Consider the following 17951-nt stretch of genomic DNA (forward strand, 5'->3'; position numbering starts at 1 on the left):
CACACACACACACACACACAAAGTCACTTACTTCTAATCACGTAACACGTCAGAATGAAACTGAAATGTTTGTGTAAAAGTCTTCCCGTCTAAATATTTTACATTTATGATATTTGATATTCCTGAGGGGTGAATGAGTGAATATTTCTACGTGATAGTAAATTCTCAAGAAGACGCATTGTTCAAATTACACTGTGGATCTCGCTCATCTCTAAACACAGCTGAGAAACAACACGTTACAACTATCTTTGTTCAAGTCTCACTGACAACAAAAATAACTGTTTTTCGTTTCAGTTTTTGTGATATTTCACAAAAAGTTATTTTGTTTTCCTCCAAAGTCCTTTCAAAATAAACTTCCATCTCAAGAGGAAACAACGTGGTTATGTTGGGGTTAAACATCTGTTGTGAACTTGCTTCTGGTTTCACTCAAAACGGCCTCCCGGGTATTAATATCAGATGTTTGTGAATACGTGGATTACACAATCCTGCATTTTGTGGGTTGCATAAGGATTACGGTGCATCACAGTGTAGAGGAGCGGCCTGCTGAGACTGCACTTCATTTAAACCCTCAGCACATTCAAGCCTCCTTTACCTTTGGGGAAGAGGAGGCCAGCTCTCTCCCCATCACGGCGGCGACCGGGCCGGGCCCGAGCGGCTGGGTCCTCTCGCGGTCTGAGCCGAAGCCGGTGCCGGGCTTGGGAGCCGGCGGACTGGGTCCGAGGCCGAAGCTGGAACTCGGGGGCGGAGGGGCCTTCCTCTTCTGGCCGCCGCCTAAATCCGGGGAGAGGCCGGCAGCGGCGGCGGCTGGGCTCCGCACGGGGCTCGATGTCCTCGGCTCGTAGAATGGGTTGGATCTGAGGAGGATGAGGAGGAGAGGAAGATGAGACAAAAAAAAGCTGTCGCGTTACTTTTAAATGGAAATTGTAGTGATGGAGGAGTGTGAAACAATCATGATCTTTTTCCTCAGAGTCACCAGAACTGTCAGTATGCAAGAAATAAAGAGTAAAACTAAAATACACCTGGCTCTAGACGTGATGAAGTGACATTATACGTAAAACTAGAGCACAACAGAACCATTACGGACGGGTAAAAGCATGTCGCCGCAAATTAGCAGCACTATTTGGACCCATTGTTTCGTTAAACACGAGGAAATTGCGACATGGAAACGAGAGTTTGGCGCAATACAATGGACAGCACACAAAGCGGGGAAGGTAATAGAAGACGCAGGTGCAGCGGGGGGGGTCAGGTCCTGGTGACCTCATATCCTCACTGCCCAAGGTGGACCACTGACAGACAGACAGACAGGCAGCAGCACACAGGCGCTCTCACACACATACCAGAGTGTTATCAATATACAGGCTTGTGGCACTGAAAGCAGGGGCACGGCCTTGAGACATTCACTCATCACGCGACAAGCAATCCCCAACAAACAAGAGAATTGGATGGAGAGGGTGGAGGGGTGGGAGGGAGAGAAAGAGGGAAAAAGCTGATCGACTAGGTATCTGTCTGAAAGAGCAGGTTGGAGCCACTCGGGTTGTCTATCTAAACCGCGGAGGCGATACGGAGAGGAAAGAAAAGAAAAGCGGGCCGGCCTTTTAGAGCGGCTTCACCAGACCGGCGCTGGCTAAAAGACGTGTGAAAGGACTCCAGTCACAACACGGAGCTGCCCTCTTGAACCCTCTTCTGCAGAGGGGACGCTGCTGGAGCAAGAGAAACAGCAACCCGTCTCCAGAAGACTGAAGCAGGCTCCTCTGGTTGTATAGAAGTCTATGTTTCATGTGTTGAAGCTGCATTCTCTCTCCTGACCACCAGGGGGCGACTCCTCTGGTTGTATAGAAGTCTATATAAGTGACTCTACTTCTCTCTTGATGTATTCCCTCAGTAAACATTGTAAACATGAGTTTATGTCTCAGTCTCTAGTTTCAAGTCTTCTATACAGCATGATGATTTAGTAAATTATGGTCTGTGACAGTCAAACAGACCATAAAGCAGGGGGCGCTTTAGGGGCGGGGCTTAGTGTGATTGACAGGTTTCTCAAAAGCTCACTGTTTGATCTGCCATCTCTGATTCATTGATTCTGGTTTACGGAGATGCGTATTGTCGAAGAGGGAGGGAGGGTAAATAAAAAATGAGCAGAGTCTCGGGAGGAAGTTGAGGAGGGAAAGTGTGGGGGAGAGAAGGAGGGAGGGAAGGAACGACAGAGGAGGGAAAGGAGGGAGACAAGGTTAAAGAATGCAGAGCAACAACAGGGCCCTTGTTCCCGTTGAAAGAGCTGCCTCGTCACTCTGCCCTGATTTGGGGGTGGAGGTGGGGGTGTGAGGGAGGGGGGGGGCTACAAGTACCCATTTATAAGGAGGGTTTCTTGGCCTGCCAACAGTTACCAAGCTGGGAAGCCTGGATCCTCCCAGACTTTAAGTATGAGAAACCCAGACAAGGAAACTTTGTCAGAAGCTATTTCGCTGAACGGTTTAGGAACAAAATCTCTCGAGCAAACAAATAAGCGCAGGCCTCTCGACTCACACACACACACACGATTAAATGTACTGTAAACATGCAGAAAAGAGGCCTCATGCCTCCTATTCACAGTGGGCTTAATGGAAGTCAACGTGCAGTGCAATGTGTGGACTCTTCCCCCATCAGAACAAGGTGAAGAAATGGGGCGTGGTGCAGACATAAGGTCTTACTCGTCAAGCTCCTCCTCCTCGTTGTGAGAGGTGTCGGCGTACAAGTACTTGCTCATGTCGACAGGCCGCACTCCTTTCCTCTGCCGGGGTTTGGGCGGTTCCGGGTCGGGCCCGAGGTCGGCGTCCGGCTCGGCGTCCGGCTCGGGCTCGTCGAAGGGGTTGTTCCCCTCCGGAGGCGTCCGCGTGCCGGCTTCGTCCGGCTCGTCGAACGGGTTCGAGGAGTCGAAGAAGGAGGAGGAGTCGTCGACCGGACGCCTCGACGGCGGCGGCTCGGCGGGGGGTTCTGATTGGAGGAGAGGAGACGAGGAGGAGATGACAACACCTTTACAAGACAGTCATGGTAACGCACTCGGCTGTATGGACTTTAAACCAAATTTCTCTGAATTTAAACCAAATTTTCATGACTTTAAACCAAATGTCCATGAGCAAACATTGTGTGAAATGTGTGTGTGAACAGTAAAAAGTGATAAAATGTAGTATTTAAACTAACAATGAGGATTCAAAGCATACAGTAAACCTTAAATGACTCAAATGAATGAGACAATAGTTTGATTAAAAGAATAAACATTTATATAGATGCCTGTATGTATGCTGCTGATATTTTGAGCCTCTTTCTTTTAAAAGCAGATTCATTATTTATGACTAAATGAACGTCATGAACACATGAATGTAACACATTCACATGACTTTAACTACACTTTGGGGACTTTTTCCAGGCCTGGAAAATCACCATTTTAAAGCTCCAGGATGTTTTCCATGACCGCATGAAGCCTGAATTAGCTTTCTATCTACGAGCAGCGTATGCACACTTACTATCTCATGATCTAGACTTTTTTTTTTTTTAATTGTCGACTTTTTTGGGGGGTGGTCATACTTTTTTTGTCATCATAATTATGACGGGGAAAAAATAAATTGTCGACTTTTTTTTGTCACTTATTTTTGTTGTTATAATTATGAATACTTTTTTGTGTTGACTTTTTTTTTTGGTCATATTTTTTGTCGACTTCTTTTTTTTTTTTTTAAAGCAACAAAAAAAGTAGAAAAGAAAAAAAAAAGGCGACAAAAAAATAAATTCATAATTAAAGCTGTGAGCAGCTGTGAGCGGGCCCTCGCTCCAGCACGTCCCCGAAGTGTAAAAAAAGAAGAAGCAGAATCCTAGACTTCTACACACATCAAGGTTTAGATATTAAAGTGAACAAGAATGTAGGAGCTTTGTGTGTGTGTGTGTCTGTGTGTGTGCATGCCATTTAAAAAACAAATAATCCATAATACACCTGGCTACTCAGGTGGTCAGACATAAATATTGGTTTAGCTGTCTGGCTGAAAGCGGCGAGGCCTTGCCGCTCTACATGACTACACCTGCATCCCAGGTATGTGCGCCTCCAGCCGCCAGAACACGCCCCAACACAAACACCTGCTTGTGGTTAACGACACTTCAGATCTGCATCCCTCCATCCGGCGCGACATCAGATCGACTCTTTTTTTTGTTGTTTTGTCTGGAACTCACCTTCCTCGTCGGGATCCCCGAACGGGTTGAGGCGGTCCGGCGGGAGGTCGTCGAAGGGCTCGTCGAAGGGCTCGTCGAAGGGATTCGAGCACATGGCAGGAGGCCCGTCGCGGTCCTCGTCCTCCAGGAAGTTCAGCTTGTTGATGAGCTCTGCGGCCGCGGAAATGAAAACACAAAAGTCAGACACACGGTGGTGGAGGGGGAGGGGGAGACAACAACAATACAGTCCACAAAAAAAGAATTAAAAGAACACAAAAACACTGAAAATATAAAACAATATCTGCACTTTGCAGTGAACCGTTCGGTGTGGGGAGAGTGATCCGTCGTGCCGGCGCTGCCCCGAACGCCTCTGTGCCTCTCAACGCACGTGCAGCAGGGGGGCATTCTGGGAAAATTGGTGCGGTATGGAGGGTTACTGTGGGAGACGGGTGAAGCGTTGCTATGGAGAGCCCAGCTGGAAAAAGGGGGCGGGGCTTTGTTCACTTTATCTTCGTCGTCCTCGAAGAGTGGGGTGGGGGTCAAGTTTGAAAAGGGCGTAAGAAGATGCCAAGAAGAGCCGCTGAGCGCTACAGTATGTGAGTGTGTGTGTGTGTGTGTGTGTGTGTGTGTGTGTGTGTGTGTCTCTCTCTGGTCTATATGTGAAGTGTCGAGCCGATAAGAGGCGCGACACTCCTCTCCTCGCTTCTTGCCGACAGCATTCATGACCCGTTTTGGAAGCCTGGAGTTCGGCCATCTTGTCTTTTTTATCTGACTTCGTCACTCTGAAGCGTCTCGTGAGCTCGAGGCCCAGCGGGATTTAGCGCAGATGCAACACACCGTTTATTTAATGACAAAAAAGGCACTTAAGCTGGAGAAAGAAAGTAACATGCAAAAAGGATGCAAAACTAATTTGACCGTTACTCAGCGAATGTTTGCGCAATCGACGCTAAAAAGACAAAAGGACATTTTTTGGCACATGTATTGAGAAATAAGACAAAAAGGACCACGTGGACTGTCATCACAGATCTAAACTCCAATTTGAAAAAACAAAAAAAGGTGTTTTTTGGGTGTAAGAATAGTTTTTGGCGTTTCCCCAGTCTGGTTCACTACGAAATGCAGTAAACAACACAGTAAAAAAAAACAAATAATACAAAGAATAGGACCCAAAATGATTGAACACTTTGTAAAGCACATCACCCATGAACCAAAAATACATTGTGAGACCACGACACCATCACGACACCAATGGCGAGAAGGATCGGAGGGGTGGGTGGGACGTTTGAGTCCAAAAAGAAAGTGAAAGAGAGAAAGAAAAAGATAAAAGAACATAAAAGGAGGTAATGGAAGGAAGTGCACAGGTGACACAACGATGAGTCAGGATCACAGGGAGAGAGAGAAAGGTGGAAAAAAGACCTTGGGAGGAAGCGGCAGGCTTAGCGGTTGCTTTGCGCGCTCGCTTTAGGAGACCATCACCTTCATCATCATCATCATCATCATCAAAGCAGCTGAGGGCATTCAACTGGTTTACTATCTCTGTAAACGACAGGGCCATACAGGAAGGAAGGGAGGGAGGAAGAATCGCAGTGAACAAGGCAAAATAACACTTGCTATTGACACACACACACACACACACACACACACACACACACACACACACAATATATTCATGAAGATGTGTGATACATCCTTTTAAGGCGTCACATATTCTCTTTTCTTTGTATTGAAGTAGAAGAGAACACATGTTCTACGGGGTTAGCGTAGCGTTAGCATTGCTGGCGCGGCTCGTCGGGTGGGTAGCATCCACGAGGGGAATGCGACGGGGGCGGTGGGAGGCGGCGGTGGGGGGGTTTGGCAGCTCGGCCGGGCCTTTGATTCAGAGGAGCACGCTAGTGAAGCGTCGCTGTAGGCGCTCAATGCATATCCATATAAATGAGGCAAAGAGCAGGGAAGGGAGAAGAAAGGGGAGAAAGCATGAAGCTTAACGTGGAGAGAGAGAAATAAAAAAGTTGGATTAAGCAAAGCAGGAAAGCAGCGAGTCCCGTGCATAAGACCACAGAACGAATCCTCAACATACGTGTGGAAGTACACCGTCCACCAACACGGGAAGTGAGCAAAGGGGAGGGGAGGAATTAAAGCTTAAGAGAAGCAGACAAAACACTGTCAATGAAGCTCATAAATGTATAATCGTATGCACACGTACAGAAAAACAAAAGAAAAGCAAGGAAGAAGCCAAAGTTGATGCCCCACTGAAGCCGCGGGAACGGAGGGAACGGAGGCTCGGCTCCACGTCGTCAGTTTGGGACGATGCCGTCGACATTTTGAGCATTTTATTAACGAGCCGAGTTGACTCACCGTCAAGAGCTTTTTGGGAGAAAAACATGAACGTGCTAATGGATGGTTCCAGCTACGCGGTGGACACTGACAGCGAGGTGGAGTCGCCGAATGCAGAGAAACAAGCGGAGCCGCTCACCTGTGATCTTGGCGGCCTTCTCCTCCTGGTTGACCCGGTTCTCCTCGTCCTCCTCGTTCTCCTCCTCGAAGTCGTCCAGGTTGCCGATGTCGGCCTGCTTCATGCTCATCAGGCTGGCAAGGCTTTGCATGTCCTCGTCACTGGAGCGTTCGAAGAGAGCAAAAAAAACACGATCAACACAGGTGCATGTGTGATGGCTTAGAGGAGAGAGATAGAACAGGAAGTGTAGACAAGAAAATGTGTTTTCAATGCGCCGGCTAGAAGAGCAACACAACGCGCACACGATTCAACTCACAGCCGCCAATATCTATGTGACATATGAGGATTATGACGGCCCTCCATCCTTCTTTCTTCTCGTCAGACCTCCATCTCTCCACCTGCATCTTAAGCTCTCATCTCTCATCCAAACTTCTCGTCCTCTCTCACGTCGTCTATTATTTCCCTCTCGACATCAACTTTCTACAGTATTCCTTGTATTTTATGTCTTTCCTCCCTCCCAACACATACACACACACACACACACACACACCAGTGCCTCCAAAACCAGCGTCTCCATCATAATCAGTGTTCTCCTCTCTGTTCTTTGTGTTTGGTGTTTCCCGGGCCCACAGGCTCATTTGAACTGGTGTGATTGAGTTTGTTTGTGTGTGGTCGACATCATTCCCCGAAGGGTTAACAAGGGTTACGCTCCATCGACCCGCCGCCCGGCGCCACAACAAAGGCCTTGTTGCTCCGTGTGTGTGTGTGTGTGTGTGTGTGTGTATGTGTGAGAGTGTGAGTAAGTTGCTGCTATCAAATTAGAATGAATAACAAACGGCAAACACCGAGATTGAGAATGTGTCCTCAAAATGAAAGGTTGGTGATATCAAAGATGAATATGTGGGAAGTGTGTGTGTGTGTGTGTGTGTGTGTGTGTGTGTGTGTGTGTGTGTGTGTGTGTGTGTGTGTTAATCAAAGAGGCCCGATGTGTGTTCACACATCACGTCTGTGTGTGGATATTCTTCTACATTCTTCTTAAGAGGGCACACATTTCAGAGCCCAGACTGAGGACGTCACGTCTGGTTTTTTCTCCCGAAGACTTTGGATCAAAGCTTCTCTGGTCGACACGAGCATTTTTAAAACATCGAGGCTTAAAAACTAGAAACAAAAACACCAAAAAAAGAGATGTGAAAGAGCTAAAAGAGCTGCCTCGTCTTGGATTTTTGGAGACGCCATCTTTGTGTATTTTGACGACATCGTTGAAACGTTACGATCAATCGTCCAAGAACTGAAAACACTGAAACGGAAACAACTCCCAGACCGGATAACGCCGCGCTAGAGACCCGTCAATCACCTCGTAGCCCCGCCCTAACGCATCCGTCTGACTCTAAACGCCCCCAGTGGAAGACTCACGTGGCCTTTCCCTCACGGAGGAAGATGCAGGAGAGGGAGAACTGCAGCGTGGCCGACACCACCTTCTTGGACAGCGGCTTGAACTTGAGCTTGACGTCGGTCTGCGTGGGCATGGGGCTGGCGTACTGCTTCATGTTGATGCTGCTGGTGGCCAGGGCCTTCCTGCGGCCCGACGGAGACTCCTGGGGAGGAAGAGGAAGAAGGGATGAAGAAGAGCTGTGGGGGGTGACTGCAGACCAGTACAGCGTCGTCGACACAGGAGGGAAAAGCAGAAAGAAAATGGCAGCGAAGGGTTTTTTTTACTGCCAGATTTAAGTTGTTGATTACAGCATCCAGATAAATTCATGGTCACTGCTGGTTGGTACGTCTACAATGAGATGTTCCTCATTGTGAATTCAGTTTTATGTTTAAAAAAAAAAAAAAGGTCCACGCTGAAGCTGCACTTCCTTTCAGAGATGTGCTCCAGGCCGGGGGGCGAGCGGAGCAGTCAAATTGGAATTTGGGAATATGCCACACAGACCAGGTGATAAGAGTTATGGAATCAGTGACAGTGTGTGTGTGCATGTGTGTGTATGTGAGAGAGTGTGTGTGTACACACACATGCACACAAGCCGCTCACCCGAGGTCGATGTGTGAAAAAATAAGTGCAGGAAAGCCTCGTCACAGACTGCTAGATAATGGAAACTAAACAGTTGGGGATGCTCCAGCCTTTTGTCAGCCTCCTCCCTTCTTTCCTCCCTTCCTCCCCCCAACAAACTGATGGTTTCAGCCCCACGCTGTCCGTCAACAGACTGGTTTCCCTCCTCGCTGTGTTGATACCCCTCACAGAAGTGTGTCTCTTTCTGTGTTGCCTCCTCTGTGTGTTACCTTGTGTGCGATAGGAAACGATAGAGTTCTTCTGCTGGACGAGAGCCTGAATGCGCCGCACATTTACTCTTTAAATCCACGCGACGGCGGCTCTTTCTTTCGAGGCCTAAAAAGCAGCGTACGTAACTGTACACACACACACACACACACACACACACACACACTTGTGTTGTCGTACCAGAGGAGAGGACACCTTCTTGTGTGCGCGGTGAACAGAGCCCTGAGGATTCATCCTCTCGTGCGCACAATGCCGAACAAAGCAGAGCGGCTCGCTTCCCTTTCACACGACGCCGGTTTGAGAGCGCCGCATATACATAAACACATCCGTGTCGGGGAGATGAAGCGATACCAGCTCTGCATTGCCCGTTTCCTGATGTCTTCACACATACACACACACACTAACACACACAGCTCAGAGGTTTTGGCTCAGTGGGGGAAACTCAATCTTGGCCTTATCGCTGAGGACCGCAGGGTGTTCATATATACACACACACACACACACACACACACACACACACACACACACACACACACACACACACACACACACACACACACACACACACACACACACACACACACACAGTTGGTATCAGTGCAGAGTGGTAAAGCTATTGGTAATATAGTGAGGAAGTGTGTGAGGAACATGGCTCTATGAATACATTTAATTCAGGATTGTGTTCCTTTTAAATCGTCGAGACCTCGACATGCGATGGATATCAAGATCGAAACATTTAAATAAACTGGATTATTGATCACCAATCAATGGGTAAAGTCACACAGACGCCAACAACTGCGTTACGGCTTTCTGTCCTCACTTTCTCCTCAATATGACGCCGTGTGAGTGTGTGAGTGTGAGTGTGTGTGTGTGTGTGAGTGTCCCAGACCGTCTGAGGATACTCGAGCCCTCCAGAGTTACTTTCCCCGACTGCATTCGTACGAGACAGTAAACCTGAAATTGTTCCTTTGACCTCCGTCGCTCCGTCTCTTTCGTCTCGCCCTCCTATCCTTCCATCGCTCGCTCCTTGCTCCGGACCGATAATTAAATAATACAAATACAAAAAGAAGCAGAAAGAAAACCCGAGCGATCGACTAGAGAGGCCACTTGACATTTCGCGCTGACATTTGAGCTCCGTCGCTCCTCGGAGCCGAGCAGCCCGTCAGGAGAGAGGAGCGAGACGGGAGGAGAACCCTCCGCCTCGTATCTCTCCACAGATTACAGCCCGGCTATTAGACTAAGCTAATAGGGCATGTAGATACGTTATGAATGAATTTGCTAAATGCACCAAACACTTAAGGAGAGGGGATTTAGCAGAAAGGAGGGACGGGGGGACGGGAGGTCTTGAAAATAGGAAATACTTAAGGATATGCAAATACCCCGGCGCAAGAACGGAATAACCGTTTCAACAGATTTCAGTGGGGACGGCAAACAATGGAAATCTGCTCCATTTCCCCGGATGCTGCTTGTCAATCAACGCGTGTGTGTGTGTGTGTTTGTCGGGGGGGGGGGGGGGGGGGATGCTGGGATTAGGGTGACTGGGAGTTTGTGACAATGTGTAAAATGAAAGGGAAGGACAATGCAGAAGTTTAATTTATGACAGAAAGAGAGAGAGAATGGGACTATCAATACGCTCTCTCCGTCTGAGCCCAGAGACTAAACACCTGTGTGTGTGTGTGTGTGTGTGTGTGTGTGTGTGTGTGTGTGTGTGTGTGTGAGAGAAAGAGAGAGAAAAGAGGACAGAAAAAGCGATTGCATAGACAGAGTGGCAGCGTGATGGCTGTATGCTGCCCCCTAGCTGCAGCTCAGCTCACCTGCAGAGCGTCGTTTCAGACCGACTTGTTTTGTGACAGAAACAGATAAAATAAACACAAAATAATACTACTGAGCGTGCTCAAACGTCTCTGCAGAGCATCCTTAATGTCAGGATTGACTTCCTGGTTGTGTGCCGCCCCGCTCTCTCTCTCTCTCCCTCTCTCCCTCTCCCTCTCTCCCTCTCCCTCTCTCCCTCTCCCTCTCTCCCGCCGGTGCCAGCTGGCCTCGCCGGCATCGATCCACAGATGCTTCCCCTGGTTGGGGGGCAGGGGTCAGGGCAGGAGGGGTGCCCGCCCGGGGGTCCTGCCGCAATCCCCTCTGCCCTCCCGAAATGCCAATGGGACGCGGGGCCGGAGAGGAAGGAGGGGAGGGGAGGGGGGGAGTCCCCTTTGTCACCGAGAGATGGATTAATTAGGCTGAGTGCTAAAACAGGAAGCGGGCTTCTTTGTACTGGTCGGGGACACAACACACACACCCACACACACACACACACACACACACACAAATCAGCTAATGGTGTTTTAACACGGGTCACTAGTGGATTGGTGTTTAATTTGAAGGATCGATGTTGCACATTGATCCACATGGATCGTCGACATCGTTTATTCCCGAGCCGACAAAGTTCCCAAATTTCTGGTTCGGGATCAAACGAATGAAATTAAATTAATGTTTTTTATATTTTAATTATCGACACCAGACTTCTACTGTTGGGTACAAAGGTCTCTAAAGAGCTGCGTGTAGATGTAGGAAGTAGAAACACTCGGTGACCTGAAGGCAACGTGTCAATAACGTGTGTGTGTGGCCATGTTTACTGTACTGTTGAGGATGATAGCAGATTAAAAAAAAAAAAAAACTCTGATACCACCGTGATGATGATGATGATGATGATGAGGGACGAATCACTGGTTCCACACAAAGCAGATGATTATCGGACTTAAGCCTGCTGTTACTAAACAAAACAATCCTAAACTGGATAAAAAAGGACAACCTGAGGTCAGTTTCTCTCTCTCTCTCTCTCTCTCTCCTCGCATCTCTTCCTCCCTCGACCGTGAACGTTCTTCCAAAAAGTCAGCAGGACTTCTTCCTCCTCCTCTTCCTCCTCCTCTTCCTCCTCTCGTTAACGTGGCTTTGACCTCGTCCACTCGCACACTGAACTGCACTCGGGCCTTTTGTAGAAAAATAAGAAGCCTCAAACTCAATTTGGCCTCTAGAAGAACCCTGAGGTGCCACCGATTAGCCCAAAATCAGCTGGCTCTGGTTGATTTCAGCAGTCAGCAGATTGTGTGTGTGTGTGTACATGTGTGTTGAGGGCGTGGGGGGTGCTATTCCTCTTGCCTCAAGGTCACCGTTATTGGAAATGGAGACATCCAATGCGCTCACATCTCTCTTTGAGTCCGCACACAAAGGAGTGATTCCTCTGTGTCAATTTGGCCTCCCCTGATAACTGATAACGCCGGGCCTTTTTACATACCACCTATGAATGCAGCACTCTATATAGACACACACACACACACACACACACACTCTGACTCAGATTAAGACCAATTTATTCATCTGCTACTATTATATGTGAGGATTTATTTTTTTTCCTTTTTTCCCCGAGCAGTGTGTATTTTTAAAAAGGCAACAATGAACATAAAAGGCGTGCAATGCTATCAGCGCGGTTATGAGAATTACAATAACAATGGTCTTAATAATGGAATGAACTGCGCAAATGGCTTTCATGTGGATTGACACACACACACACACACACACACACAGAAGACCCACCTCGCCCTTGAGAATCTTTTTTTGTTGAAGTTAAAACCAAACGGCAAGCTGCATTCTCTCTCCTGACCACCAGGGGGCGACTCCTCTGGTTGTATAGAAGTCTATGCTTCATGTGTTAAAGCTGCATTCTCTCTCCTGACCACCAGGGGGCGACTCCTCTGGTTGTATAGAAGTCTATGCTTCATGTGTTAAAGCTGCATTCTCTCTCCTGACCACAGGGGGCGACTCCTCTGGTTGTATAGAAGTCTATATAAGTGACTCTACTTCTCTCTTGATGTATTCCCTCAGTAAACATTGTAAACATGAGTTTATGTCTCAATCTCTAGTTTCTAGTCTTCTTCTATACAGCATGATGTTCATTTACTACATTATGGTCTGTTAGATTCAACCAGACCATGACGCAGGGGACGCTTTAGGGGCGGGGCTACAAGGTGATTGACAGGTCGACAGGTCTCTAAATCCCTCCTCTGCACAAGATGGCTTCAAAGCGCTGGTAGATGAACTACGTCCACCTCTCATATACAGTCTCTGGTTAAACGCCCCCACATCACAAAGAAAGCATATTTCTCTGGGCATCACCTCGTCTATGGGGGGAGGGGGAAGGGAGACACACACAAGCAACAAAAAAACCCCACAAGGTTGACAAACAGTGACGGGAAAGCGGGAGAAGCAAGAGATTGAAGAGAGGAGATTAGTCACAACAAGAGCCGGATTAGTCTTGTTTTAAAGGGAAAAGGACGGCAGATTACAGCACAGTGTGTGCAGTAGTTTTGGGTTTAGAATGACACTGAGCTCCTTTTTGTGGAACACAAAGAAGCTGGATCAGGGACAGACCGCCGTCCGCCTGCTGCCGCGTACAGCGGCCATCAGTACAGGCCGGCGCTCACGAGGGTAAACAAACAAACAAACAAACAACAACTGGAGCCGTATGGAGTCCTAATGAAGAAGATGTGAAAACACACTCATGACCGCCTGAACCAAAAAGCACCACGTGGGCCACAGCGAGCCCTGCTTTCAGGCTTAAAGGCCTCACCTTTTTCCTTTTGAGCACCCGACACACACATTTACATTAAAGCCTTTAAACACGCGGCAGAATAAATACAGAAGACGCCATCATGTTGACTGGGCAGGGATTACAGGGAGAGCAACACATATTTATAAGCATACACATGTTTAATGAATATATAAACAGCAGAGCCCGAAAAGACTTTTTATAGCGTGAAGAAACGATCAGAAACTCCTCAGGATGAGATCTAAGCTTTGAGGATGCAACGATCAATTATGTCATCGATTAAACCGTTTGGTGAACACAGGGTTCACACACATATTCTGACTAATGGATTTACATGACTTTAAATCAAATTTTCTCGACTTTAAACCAAATTTTCTCGACTTTAAACCAAATTTCCATGACCAAACATTGTGTGCAATCTGTGTGTAAACAGTAAAAAGTGATAAAATGTATGCAGTTTTTTCAAGGCCTTTTCCTGGCCTGGAAATAACCATTTTAAAAACGTCCATGACTTTTCCAGGTGTATGTATATATATCTATGCTCACGATCGAACAACAATAATGTTAATCCATCAAACAGACGGTAGATTTTAGAAAGTTTATGCCAACCGCCTTGACCAACAGTCGTCCAAAAACTCAAACACATTGAATGTACAGTTCCATTAAACACACAAAAAGCTGGATGGTCTCGACTAAACCGTTTAAAACAAGAACAGCGATCGTTCCATGAAATCTGCCGTTGGAGCTTTTCTGACTCGTCTGCATCGTAACTCACGAGCAGCAGAAACGCTCAGACACCAAACCAATATCTCATATCTGGTCTCTCTCTCTTCATTTCTGTTCCTCCCACCCTGCCTCTCTCGCTCTCGCTCGGCTTATCAGTGTGTCCAGGGTGCCCTCCTCTCTTTGGCTCTCCGGGTCTTTCTTTTGGGTGGCCCTCAGAGCCCCCAACACACACACACACACACACACACACTCAGACCCAGAGCATGCACTTCAGACAGGGGGCTAATGGGAAAATAAATTACCAGCAGCCAAAAGCCCTGGCTCTGCACTTCTGCTGGAGAGAGAGAAGGAGAGAGAGAAAGGGACATGGGGGGGGGGGGTGGTCAAGAAATGGAGAGAGAGAGAGAGAGAGAGAGAGAGAGAGAGAGAGAGAGAGAGAGAGAGAGAGAGAGAGAGAGAGAGAGAGAGAGAGAGAGAGAAGACAGGAAAAAAAATGAAAAGACAGAGAGGTGGATAGCAACAAAACTGATGGAAAGAGACGTAGAGAGTGTGTGTGTGGGGGACAGAGGAAATGAGGGAGAGGAGGGTGATGGAGAAAGAAAGAGCCGAGAGGAGCGAGAGAGAGAGACGGAGAGAGAAAAAGACCGAAAGAGGGAGAGAGAGACAGAGATAAAGACAGAAAGAGAGCGAGAGAGAGAGACAGGTCGACGGGATTATAGCAGGAGTTCATTCCTGGTCTATGAAGTGCCTGATCATCATTTTTTCCACCATTCCACCATCTCTGGCCATCAGAGAGACTAAAATGGCCAATAACATCACTACACACACACACACGCACACACTCCTACACAACTACACACACACACACTACTGTATGTGGTACTGATAACTGCCCCGGCACGAAGCAGCAGCTCAGATATGAGGACAGCAAATTCACCACGGTGTGTGTGTGTGTGTGTGTGTGTGTGTGTGTGTGTGTGTGTGTGTAAAGTTGGACAGTTTGATTTCACGTAAAATGAAGGAGGCTTGTGTAAACTTACTCTGTAATTGTTGGTAATTGTCTCATTGTGTCACAGTGAAAGCAATAAAAGTCTTTTAGTGGCAGAACAGTGATAAATAAATAACGTTGTAAACTGCTTTGCATGCTGGGTGTTGGGCACGTGATCATACGTTTGTTTTGTCTCACGCTAAAACCTCGACAGCCATAATAACGCTGAACTTCTACCTGCGATACGCCTCCCATCTCCTCTCAGCCCTTGAGGCCGAGCGGCTCGAGGGGTTTGTCGATAACGTCCCCGAGCGAGATCTCAGTCTGGATCCTCTTTCAAATCAAACAATGATTTCCAGGTGCAGACAAACACTGGGACTTTGGGGAATCAGAATCTCCACATCCACTCCATCCTCACTTTAAAACATCCGTTTGTTTTAGCTGTTGTTTTTTTTTCGGGCCGGCTGCTGAGACCCGACAGCGCTATGATAGGACCCTTAATCCAGAGCAAAGCTGATTTGCTTAGGGGGGGTGGGGGGGTTTAAGATGGCCTGCGACAAGAAACAATTGCCCCAAGTGAGAGTCTGCCTCTCTCCCACCCTGCTCCATGACAAAGGTGTCCCTTCTCCATGCTAAGTGACAAATCTGGGGAGACAAAGAGCATTAGCGGGGCGACGCTCCGCTCCAGCGCCTCCGATTGTGGCCAACTCAAAGAGAATCTAATATGGATTTTAAAAAGAGGAGAGGGAGAGATTAGAATGAAAGAGAAACAATGAACACCTTCCACCAAGGGGGAATTAGTGGAGGGATTGGATAAGGAGCTGGTGTGTGTGTGTGTGTGTGTGTGTGTGTGTGTGTGTGTGTGTGTGTGTGTGTGTGTGTGTGTGTGTGTGTGTGTGTGTGTGTGTGTGTGTGTGTGTGTGTGTGTGTGTGTGTGTGTGTGTGTGTGTGTGTGTGTGTGTGTGTGTGTGTGTGTGAGTTCTTTGAAATTCCTTCTCCACGAAAGAACAATAGGGTTTCCCAATTCTGTTTATGTGCATCTGACACACACACTTTCATTTGCAGATTCATAGGCTAACAAGCCTGACGGAGGTCAAAGGTCGCCCTGCAGCCTCCACAGGCGTCCTGCAGACTTTATTTGTACGTGTGTTCACTAAGGAGCTGCTACTTGGTGTCGGTTCTGGCCGTCTTTGTGGACTAAAGTGGTTCTGGTGCCTCTCATGTTGCTGTAGCGTTGTCGGAGGCATTAAAGGAACACCGAAAGTTTTTGACAGGCGACACACCCCGAAAAACAAGCGCTTCCCTCGCCGTGGAAATGTGTCCTTCGCCGCATCTCCCACGGGTGCAGCATGTGTGTGTGTGTCTTTACCGCAAGGCACATCGAATTCCTGACCCCGTCCCCTCTTCAGGGTGCGGTTCTCCGAGCACAGATTTATATCCCCAAACAGAGACAGAGACGTGTTTGGGGATCAGTCTAACTGTCAGTGGCTGGCTTAGCGCCGGCATCGGAGCACATCACAAGACCCTATTCATTGCCACTTAGCAGAACAGTCGCCTCAGTTTGCCAGTAACTCTGTGTGTGTGTGTGTGTGTGTGTGTGTGTGTGTGTGTGTGTGTGTGTGTGTGTGTGTGGCACACTTACACGTACACAGTGAGCGGATGTCAGAGAGATAGCGTCAGACGAGTCACCCTGCACACAAGTTTAACCTAAGTTCATCACCGACCTCTCCACACACACACACACACACACACACACACACACACACTGTCGCCGCCACCTCCGCCCCCACACACACACACACACACACACACACACACACACACACAGCCAACGACCCCGGCCGCCCACGCAGGCCCAGCGGGTCAAGCTTGTGGATAAACAGGGGGATTTGCAGAGGGCAGTGTTTTGCGGGCCACACGGGCCCCGTCTCCATCGCGAGCAGCCATCTTAAGTCGCACGGGGGGAAAATAAATAACCGAGCGACGGAGATTAAAAAAAGAAAGGAAAAGAGAAAACACACAAACTGTTTCTACGTCGTCGGCCCGGCCGGCCGGCCCATCGTCGCCGTGCGGGACGTGATGTCAAAACAAGGTGAGGCGAGGATGAAGACGGAGGAGGAAGAGTGCGATTAGCCGGCGGGACGCGGAGCCGTGAAGGACGACCTCATGGACGCGATAACAACAAACAACAAAAAGAATCCGGCAGACAATAACGCACAACTGAGAGCCGCCGATGATACACAATAAGCGACAAAACCACTAATGCCACACCTTAACACCACTCCGTCCTCCTCTCCTCCAAGTCCCACTGCTTCAATCCTTCTGTTCCAGCCTCATTTTACACCAACAGACCAGATACAGAAGACTCGGCTGAACCTTGCCAGCATCGGTGTGTGTGTGTGTGTGTCAGCACATTACACACACACACACACACACACACAAACACACGGAGGAGTGTGTGGACCATCAGCAGGCGAGTCTTTGCCACCTGAAAGCAGACTTTCATTTCTAAAAATCGCTGCTTTTCGAAATATTACGACCACTTAAGGAGCTGTACTCTAAATGTTGACAATCACCGACAAACACACACCCACAAACACACACACACACACACAACAGGCTCCACCTGCCCATCAGGACTCGAAACTAATTGAAATTCACGCACCGATGGAACAGCAAATTAGGGGGTTCGGCGTCTTGGGGATCAAACCTGCATCTTCCGATTGGAAGACGACCCGCTCTA

General features: G+C 48.2%; 1 protein-coding gene across 6 annotated transcripts in view; it reads right to left on the reverse strand.

Annotated features, from left to right (window-relative positions):
- ehbp1 (EH domain binding protein 1) overlaps nt 1-17951 on the reverse strand; it is a 119752-nt gene that overhangs the window by 75716 nt on the left and 26085 nt on the right. For 3 of the 6 annotated variants that reach the window (XM_068567816.1, XM_068567811.1, XM_068567815.1), the window contains 6 exons: nt 8033-8214; nt 6641-6780; nt 5584-5703; nt 4192-4341; nt 2685-2967; nt 593-854 (listed from right to left, as the gene is read on the reverse strand). In XM_068567816.1, the coding sequence (XP_068423917.1) occupies nt 593-854; nt 2685-2967; nt 4192-4341; nt 5584-5703; nt 6641-6780; nt 8033-8214 (1137 nt within the window). The remainder of the gene's footprint in view (nt 1-592; nt 855-2684; nt 2968-4191; nt 4342-5583; nt 5704-6640; nt 6781-8032; nt 8215-17951) is intronic. The other 3 variants (XM_068567817.1, XM_068567813.1, XM_068567812.1) reach the window with 2 other exon arrangements.

The sequence above is a fragment of the Clinocottus analis genome, unplaced genomic scaffold (genome assembly GCF_023055335.1).
Source record: "Clinocottus analis isolate CAN_PGR_092001 unplaced genomic scaffold, fCliAna1.0.p SCAF_8, whole genome shotgun sequence".
Taxonomy (NCBI): Eukaryota; Metazoa; Chordata; class Actinopteri; order Perciformes; family Cottidae; genus Clinocottus; species Clinocottus analis.